At 46.3% G+C, this 19,091-nt stretch overlaps 1 protein-coding gene across 1 annotated transcript; it reads left to right on the top strand.

Moving 5' to 3' along the window:
* Positions 1–3,430: 3,430 nt before the first annotated feature.
* ZMPSTE24 (zinc metallopeptidase STE24) lies at positions 3,431–16,606 on the top strand (the record flags this gene model as incomplete). The annotated part of the gene is made up of 10 exons (XM_079546241.1): positions 3,431–3,547; positions 5,426–5,572; positions 6,203–6,289; positions 7,939–8,055; positions 10,791–10,943; positions 11,896–12,037; positions 13,275–13,435; positions 14,115–14,219; positions 15,914–16,057; positions 16,382–16,606. The coding sequence occupies 10 exons, from the start codon at positions 3,431–3,433 to the stop codon at positions 16,604–16,606; spliced, it is 1,398 nt and encodes a 465-aa protein (XP_079402367.1).
* Between the last annotated feature and the right edge of the window lie 2,485 nt (positions 16,607–19,091).

Here is a 19,091-nt window from a genome sequence, read left to right as displayed (position 1 = left end):
CTTATATTTTTTGAGTTATGAGTTTCAATAAATTACGATTTTTCACCCATTTATTTACTGTACAGTAAATCCTTAGCGTGGCCTCCTTGTTTTTTGACCTGCTGCGTCTCATTTCTCACCTTGGAGCGATGGCGTTTGGTTCCTCCATCAGTGTTTTTGCCCCAGTCTCCACAAGAATGGCGGTGAGCAAACAGCAGTGCCGTCCCTCAGCGACTCACAGCTTGGAGCAGGGATTTGGGCATCTTCAAAGAATGCAGTGGAATCGGAATCCTTGGAGTTGGCCTGGATGGTCTTCATCCAACTCCCTGCAGCACACAGATTGTGCTCCAAGCAGCAGGGCCCTTTGCTGTATCTTTCCCATCTCGTTTTGAAACTGTGAGAGGATGTGTGCATCTTGTTAGTTTTTAGGAGACAAAAGATGAGGTCAAAATGTTAAATCTTGCACTGGGGTTGGGTGTCTGAAGTAAATGAAGCATCCTCCAAAGTGCTTGTTGGTAACCAATATCCAGACAGATGAAGGTGGTGTGGCAGCAGAGGTGGAATCTTCCCACCATCATCCCGTGACGTTTTGTTGCTGTGTGACAGATGGTAGCGGGGGGCATCCGACAGAACGGCGTATCGATCTGTGCTCAAGTTTGATTGTAATGAAACTTTGTGCAGGTTGTTTCTTTCCCATTTCTGCTTTTTGGTCCATAGGAAGCTGTGTCCATAGATGGGCAGGGAACGTCCTCGTGCAGTTTGTGAATTAATTGTGGGCTTTTTTTAAATAAAGACAATTCTAGGTGCACAGAATTGTCCAGCAGTAAGAGGGGTTTCAGCTTGGCATGGATGGAGCTCTTCTGTGTGAGAGAGAAATGCATCACAAGAGTTTGCCTGAGACGATGGGATAAATTGCTGTAGAAAGGCTTCTTGCAGATATCCGTCTCCAGTGGAACTCAGGGTGCATTGATTTCCCTCTCCTGAGATGGATGTGGGAACAGCAACAGTTACCATAGGCAGACAGAAGGAGCAGTGCACAAAATTCTGGCTTTTTTGGGGGTATTGCTGCCCTTGCAGTGTGATTAATGAGCAAAAGACTACAAAGTGCATATTGCTGCAGCATCACCTCTCCCTCCAGAGCCTGGTTTCCTATGTCCTTATGTCAGACTCCCAAATCATTTTAAAAACATGACTTCAACCGAGTCTGTATTTCTTATGTGGATTATATAAACTCCACTGTAAGTCCTTGTTGCCAAAGAACTCTGTGTGAACTGCTGATGGTGCATCTGGATCCCATCTGTGTCACCGAAGGTGTTGAGCACCGTCCCCTGGGGGATGCCACCTATCACTGCCTGCACCTGAACGTGGGGCTGAGAGTAGATACACAGAAAAGCTCTGTTGTACTTTGGATCAACTCAAGAGATATTTGTTTCCTGGTAGGACTGCCAAATTTTACTTGCCTTCTATTTCCTCAAACATGTTCTGTTTGTTCTGTTGTAGAAATGGGAGGGGGGGGAGGGGGGAGGACCTGCTTGACTTCACGATGAGCTGACAAGAAATGGCTTAAAAGCCAAATAACTCTTCAGTTTTAAAACGTTTCACTACAAAACCATGTAAACGTGTGAGCACAGAGGTGGAGTGGGAGAGAAAGGTTGTCATCCCTAACAGGGTTCCTGCCCAGTGTGCACAGCCAGTGCCATAGTAGTGCCTGCTCCCCACTCTCTGAAATCCTCCCATTCTGTTCAATTTGATTCTATTCTGTTCGATTCTATTCGAACAATCCGCTGAGTGCACTGCTCTGATTCTGTATTCTGATCTTTGCGCTCCTGTTCTCTTCCTGTGGTGTCATCCACGCCACATCACGCTACAGGAGGCAACGTAGATTTTGAATTCTAGAAGATCCCGCCTTCTGGCAGTCCCTGCAGAAGAACCGCTGTGTGCTGAGGTTGGTCCCAGCACAAGAAGCCCAAGAGATGCACTGGACACGTGTTGGGTGGCCTGATTTCAGAAAGGATTTAACAGAGCTTATGTTGAAGGCAACAAATGCTCCATTGCAAGGAGGAGAAAATAAGGAATGGAAAAACCAGAGCTGGTTGAGGACAGCTAAGAGACATCCCTCAATAGCGCTGGGGATGAAAGCAAAGAAACTGGAACTCTGCTGGAAACTGGGAGAAGAGTAAAGTCATTACAGATGGTTATGTCCTGGAAAGAGGTGTTTTTTTAGAAGCAGGGGGGAAGGAGACTTCTGTGGGCTCATAGGGCTGAATGGACACAACTAGCTTCAATACTGAAGACTGCATCCATCCAGTAGGGTGTGAATTCCCTTCAAGCTCTGCTAAAGTCACAGTAAGAAGCTGTGTGGGAGTCGAGTTTCTACTCCTTTGCATTTTAGGTTGCTAAGAAACTCCTTGCTCCTTCAATCATGCTGAAATTCTTGGCTTTATAGCAAGCTGGGGGGCAGGAGGGAAATGCACAGAGCAGCAACGTGGTGTTTGGGAAGGTAATCCACCTCCAGCATGGAGTTCATCCTGGGCAGAATGGAAAACGTGAATCAGAAGGGGGATTTCTGAGCAGAAGCAGTAGAAACCAGCAGGAACGGATGGCAAAGATGAGCAGAAAGATTCACCACGTTAGGATGGAGCCAACTGAAAATCCAGAAGGGTTGAGCAGGAGGTGGGGTGGCAGCTCAGAGCTGTGTGAGGTAACAACGCAGCGTGGGCTGGGGGGGTCTTCAGGTTGCAGTGCTCCCACTCCAACACGGGGCGCTGGGAATGCTCCCTGAGGGCAGCCAGCCCTGAGCCAGCCGTGCTCCATGCACCAAACCCACGTCTGATCTGCAGACGGGGATGTGACGTGGGACAGCATCAGACGTTTCACACAAGTTGGAACAGAGCGCTGATGATTAACTGCTGATCATCCCGATGAATAGCTGTGTGTTGATGCCATGCCCAAGAAGTGCAGTTCCACCAGCTGGATTCTTTTCCTGGGTGCGTGGAAAGCAAATGTCCATCGAATGCTATGATGGCTTTGGAGCAGATGGAAAAGGGACTGAGGGCTTTGGGGCAGTGCTGTGCGTCTGGACTTCACTCGCTGGATCTCTGAGGACAGCCTCCCCACGGTGCTACATTCATTTTGGTTAGAAAAGTCCTCCTGAAAACACCTTGTTCACCCCACCAGCCTCAGCTTCTGCTCAGCCAGCACTCAGGGCTGTGTCCACCGTGAGCCCCCGCATCCCACGTCCTGCGCAGTGAAAACAAGATTTCCTTCTGTTTAGTTCTGCCAGCGGGCAGCCCGGCTCCGTCCCTTCCCCCGCTCAGCGCTCGGGTTTCCTTTCATTCCGTTCGCTGCCTCCGCCGCAGAGCCGGGTTCACCCCGCGTCGCTCCTCCGCTCCGGCAGGGGGCGCTGCAGCGCTGGCGGCGGAAGGAGGAAGTGCGAGCGCGGCGCGGGGCCATGGCGCTGCCCGGCGAGCTGTGGGCAGAGCTGCCCGCCGAGAAGCGCATCTTCACCTCCGTCCTGCTCTTCTCCTGGGCCGTGTACCTGTGGGAGGCCTTCCTGGCGCACCGGCAGGTCGGCGGGGCTGAGTCTGAGTGGAGGCCGGCGGCGGGCGGGAGCGGGGAGAGCCCGGCCCGACGGGCGGAGCTGGTTTCCCTTCACGCGGCTTTTTCCCGATGCGCGGCGGGGGTCGGCCGGGGCGCGGTGCCGCTCGGTGCCGCTCGGTGCCGCTCGGTGCCGCTCGGTGCCGCTCGGTGCCGCTCGGTGCCGCTCGGTGCCGCTCGGTGCCGGTGTGCGCCGTTCTGCCGTCCTGCCCCACTCGCTCCTCTCGGTTGCAAACGAGCCGTGCGGTGAAGGCGCTGTGCCGCGCTGAAGGCCTCCGCGCCGCGGCTCAGCGTCCCGCCTTCCTCTGCCGCGTCGGTTCTTACTGTTGAGCGCGGTGCCCTGCGGTGCGGGATGGCGGCGGGAGGGAACCGGGTAGGACGAGCGGTGCGCCCAGCTCGTGAGGTTCAATAAATCCACGTGCAAGGTCTGCACCTGGGTCACAGCAACACTATCACCATCAGTATGAGCTGGGGATGTAAGGACGGAGCACAGCCCTGCCAAAAAGGAGGCACTGATGGATGGCAGCTGGACACGACAGCTCACAGCCAACCGTACCCTGACTGCATCCAAAGCGGGGGATCTGCCCCTCTGCTGTGTGCTGAGACCTCACCTGCAGCACTGCGCCCAGATGGGGAGTCCTCAGGACAGGAGAGACGTGGAGCTGTTGGAGAGCGTCCAGAGAAGGGCCACAAAAATGCTCCCAGGGATGGAACACCTCCCTGCGAGGCCAGGCTGAGAGCTGGGCTGTGCAGCTGAAGAAGGGAAGGCTGCAGGGAGACCTATGGGTCTGTGAGTGTCTGAAAGGGCTGTAAGAAAGGGGACAGACTCTTTAGCAGGGCGATAGGACGGGGGAATGGTTTCAAAGAGGGGAGATCTGCATTGGGTATAAGTTGGAATACAATAAGGGCAGTGAGGCACTGGAGTGGGTTACCCAGAGGTGGTGGTGCCCATCCCTGCAGACACCCAAGGTGAGGCTGGAGGGGCTCTGAGCGCTGATGGAGCTGTGGGTGTCCCTGCTCACTGCAGGGGAGTTGGACCACGTGGCCTTTAAAGGTCTCATCCAACTCAGACGATTCTATGGATATCCCCTTGCCCCAGCTGTGTCCTCTCCTGTCTTGCTGTGCATCCCCATTCTCCGTGCCCTTGGGCAGAGAGGGGCACAGTGCACCTTGATGCCACATTGGCACATCGCAGCAGCGCACGCAGAGCGCAGCACTGTGAGGGCTGCTGTGAAGACAGCAAACTGCATCTCGGAGGGGGGGGAGCAGCAATGGCAGCTGCTGTGAGCCACTGGGTGATCTGCAGCCTGATCCTCTGCTTGAAGGAAGGAGATAAGTGACAGAGCTGAGGAGCTTTTCCTTGGAGGAGGAGCAAAACTATTGAAATGAGGCAAGGATGGATGGAAGAATGGCGAGCAGACTTCCGAAATTTACAGTGAAAAGTTCTTGATCGAAAATGAAATCGCAGCCAACTCACAGGGATGATTTCACAGAGGATGTGGTGGTGGGTTTGAAACTCTGCTTAGTCACAATCACAGCACCGTCAGTCTTACCCCGTGGAAAGAATTGCTTTCTGTGATCTTTATATAGCAACTTTTTGTGTTAGAAATGGGTAAGCAAGCAGCTCGGTTTCTGGGTCTGGCAGTCGTGCTTTGATTGTAGATTTGGAACGTCACAGAAAACAAGAACTTTGGAGTATTTGTTTTCCTGTGGAGTTTTTCAGTTTGTTTGTTTGTTTTTTTCCTTTCTGGGGTGGCTGGTGAGCATTTGCCATGCCATACTTCTCTCAGTCTTACTTCTCCCCTTCAGAACACTGGAAGTCGGTTTGAAGTTTCTTTCTCTTTTTCAGAGACGGGTGTACAGGACAACAACACACGTGCCGTGGGAATTGGGACAGATCATGGATTCAGAAACGTTTGAAAAATCTCGTCTGTATCAGTTGGACAAGAGCACTTTCAGCTTCTGGTCAGGGCTGTACTCAGAGCTGGAGGGCACTGTAAGTACCAGAGCTGCTCCAGCATCAGGTGGTGATTTTCATGGTGAAGGAATTGTGAAATACTTTGGAGTGATCCTGTGCTGTTGGCACTGTGGCACCTCACATCAGACTGAAATTTGAATGGCTCAGGCTCCGTGTTTCTTGTTTGTGGCTGTATTGCCTTGTGAAAAGAAGAGACGATTCAGGTAGCAAGTGATTTCTCTGTGCAGTGCTGAATAATCCTGCACAGCTACAACCCGTATAGTTATGCGTTGGGGCACAGCTGAGCCATTATGCTTTCCAAGTAATTAAGGAGTATTGGAGTGATTTCAATTATTACAAATACAACCTCTGTGTTTGAAAGGCTACAGCTGTTTGACTTGTCGGTTCAAATTAAGCAGGAGATAGAAAGACAAACCTGTGAGAACAGGAGGAATACCAAAAGGTCCTTCTTAAGAGAGTTACAATGGGCAATGAGTGCTCATGTATATGGAAAAGATAGAGCTGAGGTCAGGGGAAGAGAAGGGGAAAACCTAATTACAAAACTCTTCTGATTCATCCTCTGAAGTCACTTCTCATGCTGAAATCATAGCAGCACAAGGTGACAGCCTGCTTCATGTGGGCTCTGTGGTTTGTGTTTTTGTTTTCCAGATGATTCTCATCTGCGGAGGAATTCCTTTTCTCTGGAATCTGTCTGGTCAGATTTCAGGCCGTGCTGGGTTTGGACCAGAATATGAGGTAAGCAGTCTTGAAATGCTACAGAAAGCATTAAACATGGAGTGACCCACATCTCAGCGCCGCTTCAGCTAGCTGAGGTGGCAGATGGGGCTTAAGGGCTTTTATATTTTAAGTATTGTAGATGTTTTGATCAGGGCTTTGTTTGGACCTTCAAGCAGTCCAGAAAAAGCTTCTGCTCACTTTGAACAAAGCTGTTCTGTGGTGTCAGGATGGCAGCACAGGGGGGTGTAGGCTTAGGGGTTCTTTGTTCCCCCTCTCAGGACCACTTTCTGATAGATGAAAGCTTTCGCCTGTCACAGCGTGGGATATCAAATACAGGAGAGTGTGTCAGACATCCCTGCTGTCACACCACAGCAGTGGCTGTTGCTGCCAGCTCTTCCATGGTGGGTCCTACAAGCAGCACTGAGGGGGGAGGTTGAACCTGTGGGGTTACTTTCAGTGGCTGAGTCTCAAAGACGACGTGTGATGGCCAAGGCATCCAGTTTTGTATGAAATGTCCTTTCTCACCCATTTTCTTGAGGAGTTGGAGTCTCTCCTCCAAATGAGAAAGGAGGAGTTCTGTTCCAGACACTTTCCTATTCTAGAGAAGATTTGACGTGTCAAGAAAACCCCCGCATCTGATGGCACCTTTGAGGTGTCATACTTTTCCTGCTTCAATCACTTAAGCCCAAGGTACTCTATTGAGATGACCCCCACAAATAAATAATGTGCCTTCTTTTTTATTTTTGTCTGAGAGCAGGAAAAATAAATATACCTGTGCAAAGGAAATGTCCATCATTCCTTCTGCTCCCATAGCTGGGTTATCATCAGGTGCCCTCAGTTTAGGGTAAGGAAAGCTCAGTGTCCTCTGCTTCACTCTTAGGTTGTGTCAGTTCTGATGTGTCTCCTCTGTCTGCTGCCTGAGTGAGCAAATAGAAACACATCTCTTGAAAACCTCTCTCTACCATCATAAAAACCACTTGAAAGCCATATGATCACAGGGAGGTGGTAGTGCCAGTTTTGTCTAAGGTGTTTTTCTTTAAATTACACGGTGAGATTTCCCCAGAATAAATAGTTTAGTCATTATGGATTCATTACTCCTCTACTCCAAAAGTTCTGCAGAAGACACATAAATAACTTCTGAGATTTAAAGCTGTTGCTTTTTGGACAGTCGACCCCTGTTCTACTCAGAAGTCAGTGGTAAAAAGTTTCCTTTCTAAGCAGACCTGAGTAGTGGCCTCTCTTATCTCCAGCTGCTCCATGATGTCTGAGATATGTGATGGCATCCTGGTTTGTATTCTGAAGAAGTTCTGAGCAGTGCCTACACACTGCAGGAGCAGTGTGAATGTGGGGGAACATCCATCCCTGTATGTGCTAGAAGCTAAGATCAGAAAGAGCTGTTCTCACAATTGGCTGGGTCTACTGCTGAACACAAATCAAAGTTTTCAAGCATCAAGCACCAGATCCTTTATGAAAACAGTTTGCTTTGGTGCAAGGGAGGCTGCTCCAGCAGTCAGTAATCTGACACTCAGAAATGCTGTTTCTGTGAATGCATCTAGCTTTAGCTTTTAACCAGATTCAGTTACACTACTGACATGGAATCCTTTTTGACAGCAGGAATGTTAATCAGCATAGGTCAGTAAATATCAGCTCTTTTGTTTTGCTTTCAGATCGTTCAGTCATTGGTGTTCCTGCTGCTCGCGACACTGTTCAGTGCCCTGACTGGTCTCCCATGGAGTTTATACAACACTTTTGTCATAGAAGAGAAACACGGCTTCAATCAGCAGGTATTGTATAGTGGGCAACCTGTGTACTGACCTAACATCTTCCATAGCTTTGGTAGGTTGAGTGGGATGAGGTATTTTCTGAGATGAAGATCTGCTCTGTGTCGTGCCCCCAGGCTGCAGGGGGCCAGCCTGCTCCTCCAGCCTCTCCTGGACTGCAGGGAACTGCTGCTCTGTGCCTGGAGCAGCTCCTGCCCTCCTTCTCTGTCTGCCTGTAGCATCTACCTGATTCATTCTCTCAGTCTCTCCCTCCTGTCTCCCATCTGCTGTTGCTCTCCCAGAGCACCCTGGCATTACGTGGCAGCTCAGCTCTGGCAGCAGCTGAACCCTGTTGGAGCAGCTGGGGCTGCCCCTGAGCTGACACGGGGCCGTGCTGTGCTCTGCTTGCACCAAGCACAAGTCCAGCCCTACTCCTCCCAGAACTTTGCCTCATAAACCCAGTGTGGTGGTGCTCCCAGCGTTGTCTTTGTCCACCTCTATTCTGTACTGGTGCACTGTTTTCTTTCTGGGGAAGCTCAACTTTGAAAATTGCCACTGCAGTTTTTCCTTGACAGCTGCATGTGTATCTTCTGAAACTGTGCCAATGGCAGCTGCTACTCCAGTGTGTGGGAAGCAAGATTGTTCTGGATGAGACTTAAGCTTGTGACCAGCTTGGAACTCTTTTGTGCTCCGTTGAGCTCTTGTTTGACATGAAAACCTGTCCTTCTGAAAACGTTGCTCTAGCAAAGCTGGAAAACGTGCATCTTTTAAAAATATTTTTCTTCTCTTTTTCATACTAATAAGGAAGTACTCATTCTCAGAGTGTTGATGTAGGTGGTCGTTTGTATCTGAGTGAATCTGAATTAGAGAACTAGAGGTTCCCTTCTCTTCTGCAGACTTAATAGGGAGCTCCTGTTGAGGGAAGGGTGAATGTCCCCTTGTTTCCAGAGCACGAGGAGTTTTTCTTCTGGCAAATGCCAAACCAGAATATCTGTGCAATGTACTTGGTTTGTTCTCTCTCTGTCCCTTCAATTCTGCAGTCCTCAGGGATTGTAAAGGCTGACCAAGTCTCAGTTCTTGCAGTATGTTTATGGCCTGGCCTTACCTTAGACATGCCTTTGATATTGAAAATCCTTAAATATCCATCAGAAAGCCTCTTTGATTATCTCTCATGTCAGTCCTTTGCAGTTGCATCAGATCTGTGCTTGGATTGTCTCTTACCTTATTGGGAACCATCCTGGTTCCAGTTCTGCAAGCTTGTTGTTTCAGGAACACAAAAGTCCTAAGACTGTCAAAACTAGGAGCTGTGATGTAGTAAAGGTAGAGCAAACCGGGGACCAGCTGGTGGATGGACAGCTTCACTTAAACATCAGTAACCTTGCAGAGTGCATGGTAGGCTCACAGCACTGAGCAGACCCTTTGTCTGTAGGGAAGCAGAGGGCCAAAACCTGACCTTAGCAGCTCTTTAAAACTGCCTTGAGACAGCTCACAGAAGCTCTGTAGTTTCTCTGAATGCTTTAGTGAGAGTGAGGAGGATTGAGCTGCCTTTCCTTACGTCTTTTTTTCTCCACAATGGTCCTCATGCCAGAACTGAATGCCAAGTCTGGCTCAAATCCAGTCTGTTATAACAGCTGTCTTACAAACACGGATTCTCTGCCATTCATTTCAGAGCAGTAGGCTGGCTCCTTGAGTGAATGAGCCAGATTCACACCTGGCACTTTGCAACTGATCTTCATGCTGACTCTTCCATGAGAATGCCTTGATGGAAATGAGGGTTTCTCTTGAGTTTACACCTGCCTTAGAAAGGTCAGAAGAGATGGAGCAAAGTCAAAAAGCACCATAAAAATGGATAGCTCTGCTCCTCCTAGATCATGGTGCTGGCATTAAAGAGAGAGTTGAAATCTATCCAAACTATTGCCCCAAGTTGTTTCACCAGGTTTTTGTTTTTGTTTTTCTTTCCAGACGAGTTCCATATCTTTAACACAGTATGGGGCTTTTAATGCCTTGTTGGAAAGGATCTGTACATAATAAACCCTTCACTTCTGTGCCTTGCAGATAGCTGTAAGTACTGAAAGAACATTTTCTGACAGAGCTAGCTGGGAGTGTAACTGCACTGCAGAATCACTAGTGAAGTTTGATTCAAGTAGAGGTCTTTGAAGCATCCCTTAAACATCTATGAAACATCCATCCTGATAAAGTTATTCTAATTTTGATAGGGATAAAAGGCCCAGCTGCTACCTACAAGTCTTCAGGAGGACTTCTGTCCCTTTTCCAGGTCAGACAATCAGCTTGGTGACTGAGTTGAGATGAATTGAGGCAACTGCTCAAAGACAAAATATCCTACATAACTTTGTTTCTTTCCACTTCCCATTTCTCTAAAACTCCACCATATCTGGAATACTGATTGGTAAATGAATTAAGAGACAGATAAACTTAACGTTTTCCTTTTCTTCTGTGGTGAAGGATGTATATGCCAGAAAATTCAGGTTTGGGTCAGGTCCTGCTAACAAACTGTGCAGCCACATGGGCCTCAAGTCCAGGTGGATATGTGGAGCCACAGCTGCTACGAGCAGAGCTGAAGAAGTTCTTCCACCCTTTATAACTGACTGCTCTCCTTACCACACGTTGTTATTGCCACTTGGTTGTCTCATGACTTGTCTTATTTTGCTTCTGCTTGTCCAGTGTAAGGATCAGTTCACTGACTGCTGAGACCCGTTGGTGTTTACACTGTAAATGTCACTGCTGTCCTTCCTTTGCAGACACTGGGATTTTTTTTTAAGGATGCCATCAAGAAGTTTATCGTGACACAGTGCATTCTGTTGCCAGTGACATCCCTTCTGCTTTATATTATTAAAATAGGGGGAGACTACTTCTTCATCTACGCCTGGCTCTTCACATTAGTTGTGTCCTTGGTGAGTACGAGGGTATGTTTGGGTTCTTCCAAATACATGGCTTGGTGTGCTGACCTGCACATAATACATAACTGAAAAGAACATAGGAAGGAATCTGCATCTCCTGGGAGTTTTGGTGCCTGCAGTGTTTAATAAATATTTTGTCATGTTCTCACTGCTCCTGTTCAGCAGTAATAGCTCATATTAATTGCCCATGCTAATTTGATATTTTAGATTTGATTTATTTTGCAGTGGTTCAGCGGAAATTAAACATTCAAAAAACTTTAGAACAGGTACTGGAATTAAAATGCTACATAACGATAGGATGGTTGGACTGGATGCTCTTAGAGGTCTTTTCCAATCTTGATGGTTCTATGATTCTGTTTTTTCTTTTTTTGTACCTATAGAAAGGGAGCCAAGACAATGACCACTGGTTTAACAAGACAAGACAAAATGTGCCTTGGTCAGTAATATTCCCACAGGGCTTCTTTTCCACATAACGAAACACCAATTTGCAGTTGTTTTACTTTGCACTGAGACAATTAACAGGTTTCCATTTCTTGCCCTGCTGGTATATCTGCTTTTATAGACTGAATTGGTAATTGAAGGATCCTTTTGTATCCATTAAAATGATTTCATGTTTGATGTGGAGCTCCATGGTGACACAGTATAGTAGCAGCAGTGCCCTGCTGAAGCGGTGAGTCTAGCTCACAAATACTACTAAAAGATCTTCCAGGATTTTTTCTTTGTATTTCCCTCTTCTCCCACCTCCCCCTTCTCTCTCCCCTCTTCCTGAGGGTTAAGCCCATGCCTACACACTTTGTCCCTTTCCTCTAACTAGAACTTAAACTTTCTCAGTCTGCATCTGGTACCAATGGGAAGAGATATGGTACCTCACAGCAAGGTTTTGTGATAAAGACCATCAGTTCCTTAGCCTGTAGTTAACACTAAACACAATGTTGGCTTTTTTCAGGTGCTCGTTACCATCTATGCAGACTACATTGCTCCTTTGTTTGATAAATTCATTCCACTTCCTGAGGGAGAGCTCAAGCAACAAATTGAAGTCATGGCAAAGAGCATTGACTTCCCATTGACGAAGGTGTATGTTGTTGAAGGTGAGAGTTTGAAATCTGTGGATTTTCAGTTTTCTTTCCTGGCATCCTAAAGCGTTGAGCCCCTGCTGATCTGGACTCTGCTCTACAGATGTCTTCTTTCCAGCATTTCACTGCCCTGTGTCTTGGCTCTCTCAAGTTCATAACCAATAATTGGTGATGTGCAACAAACTCTGTTAATTTCAGGGTTCGTTCAGTAACAGCTAGGTTACAAAGGTTCCTTCCCTGCAAATGCTTTCATAGAGGTTGACATGTGTTGCCAAAAGACATTGCTGCCTTGTAGCTGGTCATGGGATTTCCTTGATGCAGAGGGACTGGATGCTGAGGCCTCGTGCTCTGAGCAGCTTCTTCCTCTGCCCATCTGTCATGGTTGAGTGCTGAAGTTGCCGTGTGTGTACCTTGGGTTGGCAATGAGACAATGGATATCCTATGCCCTGAGGAGTTGATGCAGCTGATGAACACACAGTGGGAGCATGCCTTCAGCCTGAAGTACCTGATCTTTTGCTGGAATAAATGGAGCCAAATTCCACCTCTTCTCCCATGGAGCCCTTATTCAGTCTGGATTTGCAACGGCTCCTGTCTATAGGCAAAAAAAAATAGACAAATTGAACAGTTCCTTTGACCTAGACAACTTACTAGGATCAACTGAAGCAGTCTGTTCTATGGAAAGAGATGATTTTACTGGCCTAAATTCTATCAGTAATAGAAAGAGCCTGTAGGTCCACCATTCAGGTGATTTAGATGAAAATAACTAAAAAATTGCCTATTTCAAACAATTATAAGGGACTGCATCTCTTCATCTTCTCTTTCTTTATCTGCTCCTACAGCTTCAGAATTGTGAATAGTCCTTTCTGTCACTTTCAGACAATTCCGAATGAATCCATGACAGGGCTTTGCTGGGGGAGCAGCACAAGTTCTTTGCAGAATTCTTTTTCCACTCTGAACCTGAAATTACAATAGACATTGTTTTCTCTTTTTTGGATAGCAGATCTTCACTTGGCTGTTTGTTTGTTTGTTTAACAATGAAAAATGTTATTTCTCTATTGCAGTCAGTAAAAGAGATAAATTCTACTTAAAATGCACGTCAGCCCATGAAATCATTTGCTTGAGTATGTCTGTGTTGTGTCAGGACTTTGGCAATTCCTTTGAAAGCATCCATTCTGTCTAAGATTTTATGTATAAGCTTTGATGAGCAGGATTATCTGAACTGTGGTCTCTAATGTTAGTTTTTCCCTGTCAGGTTCTAAGCGTTCTTCTCATAGCAATGCTTACTTCTATGGATTCTTCAAGAATAAGCGGATAGTGCTGTTCGACACGCTCCTGGAAGATTATTCTGCATTGAACAAAGAACCAGGAGAAGGAGAAGAGGGTGAGAATGAAGAAACAAAGTCTAAAACAAAAGTGAGTTATGCTTCCCTACCCTCCCAATGTCTTTCATTCTGTTATTTATGTTTACTTACTGGTGAGATTATCCCTTGTGTCCTAAGGGTCCTAAGTGGGATGCTGAAATCCCAAATTCCATCATCAAAGTATCCCTGAATGGTTACAAAGTGGAATTTCTAGGCTTGGCAGTGTGTGGGTGCCGATAACCAGAGACCTCAGAAGTCCACAGGGGCTTTAGCAAACATTGTTTTCCTGCACGTAACAAATGCAACTGATGGAATGAGGGACCTGTTTGGATTTTTAGCTTTTGTCTCTACTCTTGGGACTGCTGTAGGTAAGCTTCCCTTTGAAGGGAGTGCTTTTGCTTATCAGTGCATCATAGGAGTGCCTCTTACTTGCAGGCAAGAGCTTTGGTGCTTTGGAGAGAGTTTGGGAGATTTTCCAGCATTGTTCCAGGTCTGCTGAGAAATGTTTGCACAGATAGAAGTGAGACATCGCTGCTTCATGGTAGAAAGACTGTTGAACTCACAACTTCGTATTTTCCCAATATCATCTTGAAAAAGCCTCACTAAGAACTTGTATGTGTTGGTAGAATGGAAGAGCATAGCAGTGCTGGTCTTGGGAAACTTAAGTGACTTAAGAGAACAATAAGTGAAAAATATGTTCAGCTGTGCTCAGTTTGACTTTCTTCCCTCAGAATAAAAAGCAAGGATGTAAGAATGAAGAAGTTCTGGCTGTCCTTGGTCATGAATTGGGTCACTGGAAGCTAGGTCACACTGTCAAAAACATTATTATCAGCCAGGTAAGTCATGACAAACTGGCGGTGGTGATTGTTTCAAGTTATTGTTTCCAGTTGTTTTTCTTTTTTTTCCCCTTTTGTTTTCATTTTTGTATCTTTACTGAGCATGCTGTACCCTCCCGTCCCTTCCTTGCCCCACCTGGTTGGTGGGTAGCATGAACCAGAGAATTGCTCTTGCTCCTTGCAGAAGAACGGAGGAACATGACTGCCAGTTATGAAATCTGACTCAGAGGGTATTTCTATTTTATTTACTTATTTATCTTGTTTTGTCCTGCCTTGTGCATTGCTTATTGGTAAATAACATTATTTGCAATTCTTGTTGCGTGCCCAAATCAGGATTTAGTATCAAAGCAATCTCTGGAGGTTGGGCAACTTCACGTTGGAATGAAAGGAGCCTGATGGTCCATTTATTCATGCATGTGCCTCTGGTTGTAGCACAGTGTAAGGGAATTCCTTCCCCAAGTATCTTACTTCCTAATTTCAGATGTTTTGGTTTCCAGTTCACAGCTATGTACTCTACGTTAATTATTATCAAGTCTATCATGGTGTAATCTAACTTTTTCCAATTATCACGCACCCATCTTTTCACATTCCCAACTTTTTTCTTTTCTCCTGTTGATGAGTGCAGGAATGTTATTCTCTTGGTTTTTTTTTTTCTCTAGAGCTATTAATGATTTTTTTTTCAGGTTACATCACTGCTTAAGACAATCTCTCTGATTCCATGCTATGTTTTTCTTATTCATGACACTAAACCCTCCAGTGACATTCTTTCTACTTTGATTAATGCAATTATGTTCCAACTTTTGATGTTGGTGTTGATCCCTACTAATGATAAAGTAATGACTGTGATGTTTTTGCCACTATTTAGATATAATCTTGCTGTAATAGATAAACTTCGAAGGAAGCTTTACCTTCACTTCCTGAAATTTTCACCAATTTTTCTGCAATGTTTTATTTCTTATGTTGATTTTTATTGCCACTATCTCTCTTCTGTCCTGTGTGTTTGAATAGTGAATGTTATTTGCCACATTCCACATTACTCTAAAAACAGCTGTTTGCAGGAATGGAAAAGGCACTAATCTGCTTCCCTGCACACCATGGTAAAGCAGGGAGGTGCTTCTGGACAACCTACCAAGCAATGGGCACATATTGGATTAGATGGAAACAAACATTGTTGCTAGGAGCAGGTGTATGATGGAACAAACAGCAGATACTGCTTTGAGTGATGTGCACACACATGGTTCATCTTTAAACATGTTGGAACCCACGCTTAAATCCAAGGAAATAGATTGTCTTCAGTGTTCCCTATCAGTTGTCTTGTTGTGTTGCCTTTTTGTCTTCCTTCGCTACCTGAGGCATCTTTTTAGGTCACTGACAGAAAACAACACGAAGTCACAAAGTGGATGAGGCTGGGAGGGACTCCAGAGGCCATTGGACCCAACGCCCTGCTCTAGCAGGGACATGTGGAGCACGTTGCCCTGGACCAAAACAGTGATTTTTTTAATTGCATGCAGCCTCAGAAAGCTGGTGAAAGCCAACTGCTTGCTCCTCTGCACATATGAGTTCTGAAGTAATCTGTTTGGATTTCTTTTTATCTTTCCTGTGGAGCTTATATGCAAACCAATTATATTTTAGGGCATATATTAGACTTGGATGAAAAGCTCATCTTAATCAAGAATGCTGTTACATTTCTCTAGATGAATTCCTTCCTCTGCTTCTTCTTGTTTGCTGTTCTGATTGGTCGAAAAGAACTCTTTGCTGCATTTGGCTTCTACGAGACTCAGCCAACCCTGATAGGCTTGATGATTATTTTCCAGTTCATTTTTTCACCTTACAATGAGGTATGGCTTTGAACTTGTCTTTCAGATGCAGTTGCTGAAGTATTGTCCTGTTTAAATAACAACTTTACGTTGACTGTATTATTACTGTGGAGAAAAGTTGGAAGTTTAGGTAGCTCTGCTATTCCTGTTTCATAAAGATCGTTACTGCTCCATGTAAGACTCCCAGTTGGGGGTATGGCCTGGACAAATCTTATGAGCTCAATCTACAGCCACAGTGACGTGTGGGATGGGGAGGGAAGGTACAGCAGTGTCTGTACACTGACAGTGTAAAGAAAGTGCAGATGGTTGAATTTTTAGGTAATTTTAATGTATTTCTCTCCACAGATTCTCTCCTTTTGCTTGACTGTATTAAGCCGACGATTTGAGTTTCAAGCAGATGCATTTGCCAAGGAACTTGGAAAGGCTAAAGACCTATATTCTGCTTTGATCAAACTAAACAAAGATAACTTAGGATTCCCTGTTTCTGACTGGATCTTTTCAATGTGGCATTATTCCCATCCACCCCTTTTAGAAAGACTGCAAGCCTTGAAAGAAGCAAAGCAAGAGTGACAGCAGCCTGTGGGGCAGACAGCGCTTCCATCCAGAGGCAAAGATAGGAGCATCTCTTAAAAACGGGTGTGACGTTAACAGCACGACAAATCCAAGAATCCTGAAACAGTATTAAATTATGACTTTTTATTTTTAAACAAAAACGAAGTGGTGGAACTTAATTTAGAATAAAGTCCTGGGTGAAGGCCACGCCTCCTATGCTCTGGCTTTTATCTCCGTATAGATTTGTAAGGGGAGAAAAATATAATATTTTGAGGCACCTATTTCTTAAATTTTACATTGGATTTGATTCTTTTCCCCTTCTTGGTGTTCAGTGAACTTTCTCTGTCTCCACCTTCACTCACAATGAAGAGGTTTTGAATGCTATGGTTTCTCACATCATAACCGTACTAGCCGGTCACTGTGTTTAAAAAGAGTTTAATGCAGGTATGAGCCTTTCTGCTGGAGTTAAATCCATGTCTGCCATAAGGGAAAATGCTGTTTCTCTGAAATGTAGCAATACGGTTGAGTCAGTCAAAGAAATAAATCATGGCCTCCTTGAAAATGAGGATTAGTCTGTATTCAGTATTGGTATAGGGGGGATTGGGCTGTCCTCCATTCTGGGGGTGCAGAAGAATGTGATGGAGAAGTGAAGACAAGACCCATGCATTAAAGAAAGTTGTAAGTTCTTTGTCTTCCTCCTCTTGCTTGTAAGCATAATGGTTAACAGCATTTCCACACCTCGGTTCCTTCATTTCTGTCAATCTTTGCCTAATTTAATTGTGTATATGGAAGAGGTCTGATGCTCAGGCTGCGCGTTCATGTCAAACTTTAATTCTGAGGTCTGCAGAGGGTTTTTTCATTCATATGGACTTAACTGAAACAGTGTGGGAACTCAAAAAATATTGCTCGTGATCACTGTAATACAAGTAATTCAAGATACGGTTTGTTTGTATAGGCTGGGGAAGGGTAAAGGGGTATTTGGAGAAATGGCTTCTGCATCTGTCATCACAGGTGAGATGTGGAATTGAATTTACTTTTGAATAAAGATAGAAATTAAATGTGGGTTTGTATGTGCCGTCAGAGTGGACTGAATGCAAATACTTTATATAAAAATCTGATTTCCTGTATGTTCTAAGTTGAAATTCTCTTCTCAGTTTTGTGCAGAGACAACAAATCAAAGCAAGATCTGATCCTTTTGAGTGCCTGAACATTCTCCAACACTTTGCTATTGGCTTACATTTGTTTTTTTGGTCACAGGGAGAATTGGGAGAATTGAGATGGTGGGCATGATGATGCCTCAGGAGCAGTAGGAATAGATGATGTATGATTTGTATTTATGAACTAAAGAACGTGAAGCAAAACTACAGATAGGGATTTAGGACACAGTTTTAGAGGAGCAGCCTATACTATTTTTGGAAATAAAAGGGTTAACTTGGATCATAGGATGGCGGGGGTGAAGGGAACTTAACGATCATCCAGTTCCAGCTCCTTCTCATGGGCTGGGTGCCCCCCACCAGGTTGGGCTGCCCTGTACCCCATTCTTGGCCTTGGGCAACTCCAGGGATGGGGCACCCACAGTTCTGGGCAGCAGTGCCTGCACCTTGCAGGCCCTCAAGTAAAGAATTTGCTCCTCACATCTAACCTAAATCTCTTTTAGTTGAGAATCATCCCTCCTTGTCCTATTACCATCAGACCATGTAAAATGTCACTCTCCTCCTCTTTATAAGCTTCCTTCAACTACTGTAGGGCTGTAAAGAGGTCTCCCAGGGCCTTTTCCAAGCTGAATACCCTCAGCTCCCTCAGTCCTCCTCTGCAGGGCTGCTCTCCATCAGTTCTCTCACTCCATACACACTCCTGGGATTGTGCAGACCCAGGTGCAGCACCTTCCACTTGGCCTTGCTGAACTTCATCAGGTTCACATGCATCCGCTTGTCCATGGATCCAGGTCCCTCTGGACGGCATTTCTTCTTTCTACTGCACCGCTCGGCTCGGTGCCATCAGCAAAGTGCTGAGGATGCACTCCATCCATCATTGATGCCACTGGTAAAGGTGCTGAAGGTTACTGGTGCTGAGATGGAGCCCTGGGGGCCACCACCCCCACCCGCACACAGAGACCCTGACCACAGCGCTTTGTCCACAACCACCCAACCAATTCCTTACCCACCAAACAGCCCACCCTTCAAATCTGTATCTCTCCAGCTCAGAGATGAGGATGTTGTGCACCGCCTTGCACAACTCCTGCCAGGTGACATCGGTTGCCTTCCCGTTGTCCAGCGCTGCCCCCCGCTGCGCCAGGCTCGCTCTGCCCTCGCCTCTCTCAGATCCCGCCCCTCGCGCCCCAACATGTCCTCCAACGCGCGCCGCTCCCGCCTCACCCCGAGGCGCTCTCGCGAGGAGACCGAGGCGCATGCGCGAGCTGCGTCCGGCACGCGCGCCCCGGAAGTGACGTCAGGAGGCGGCGCCGTGCGCGCTCGCGGTCCCTTTGTGCGGAGCGGCAGCGGCG

This window comes from Tetrao urogallus (genome assembly GCF_951394365.1).
Source record: "Tetrao urogallus genome assembly, chromosome: 23".
Taxonomy (NCBI): Eukaryota; Metazoa; Chordata; class Aves; order Galliformes; family Phasianidae; genus Tetrao; species Tetrao urogallus.
Note: the sequence above shows the minus strand (reverse complement) of the source record. Positions and strands in the feature narration are given on the sequence as shown.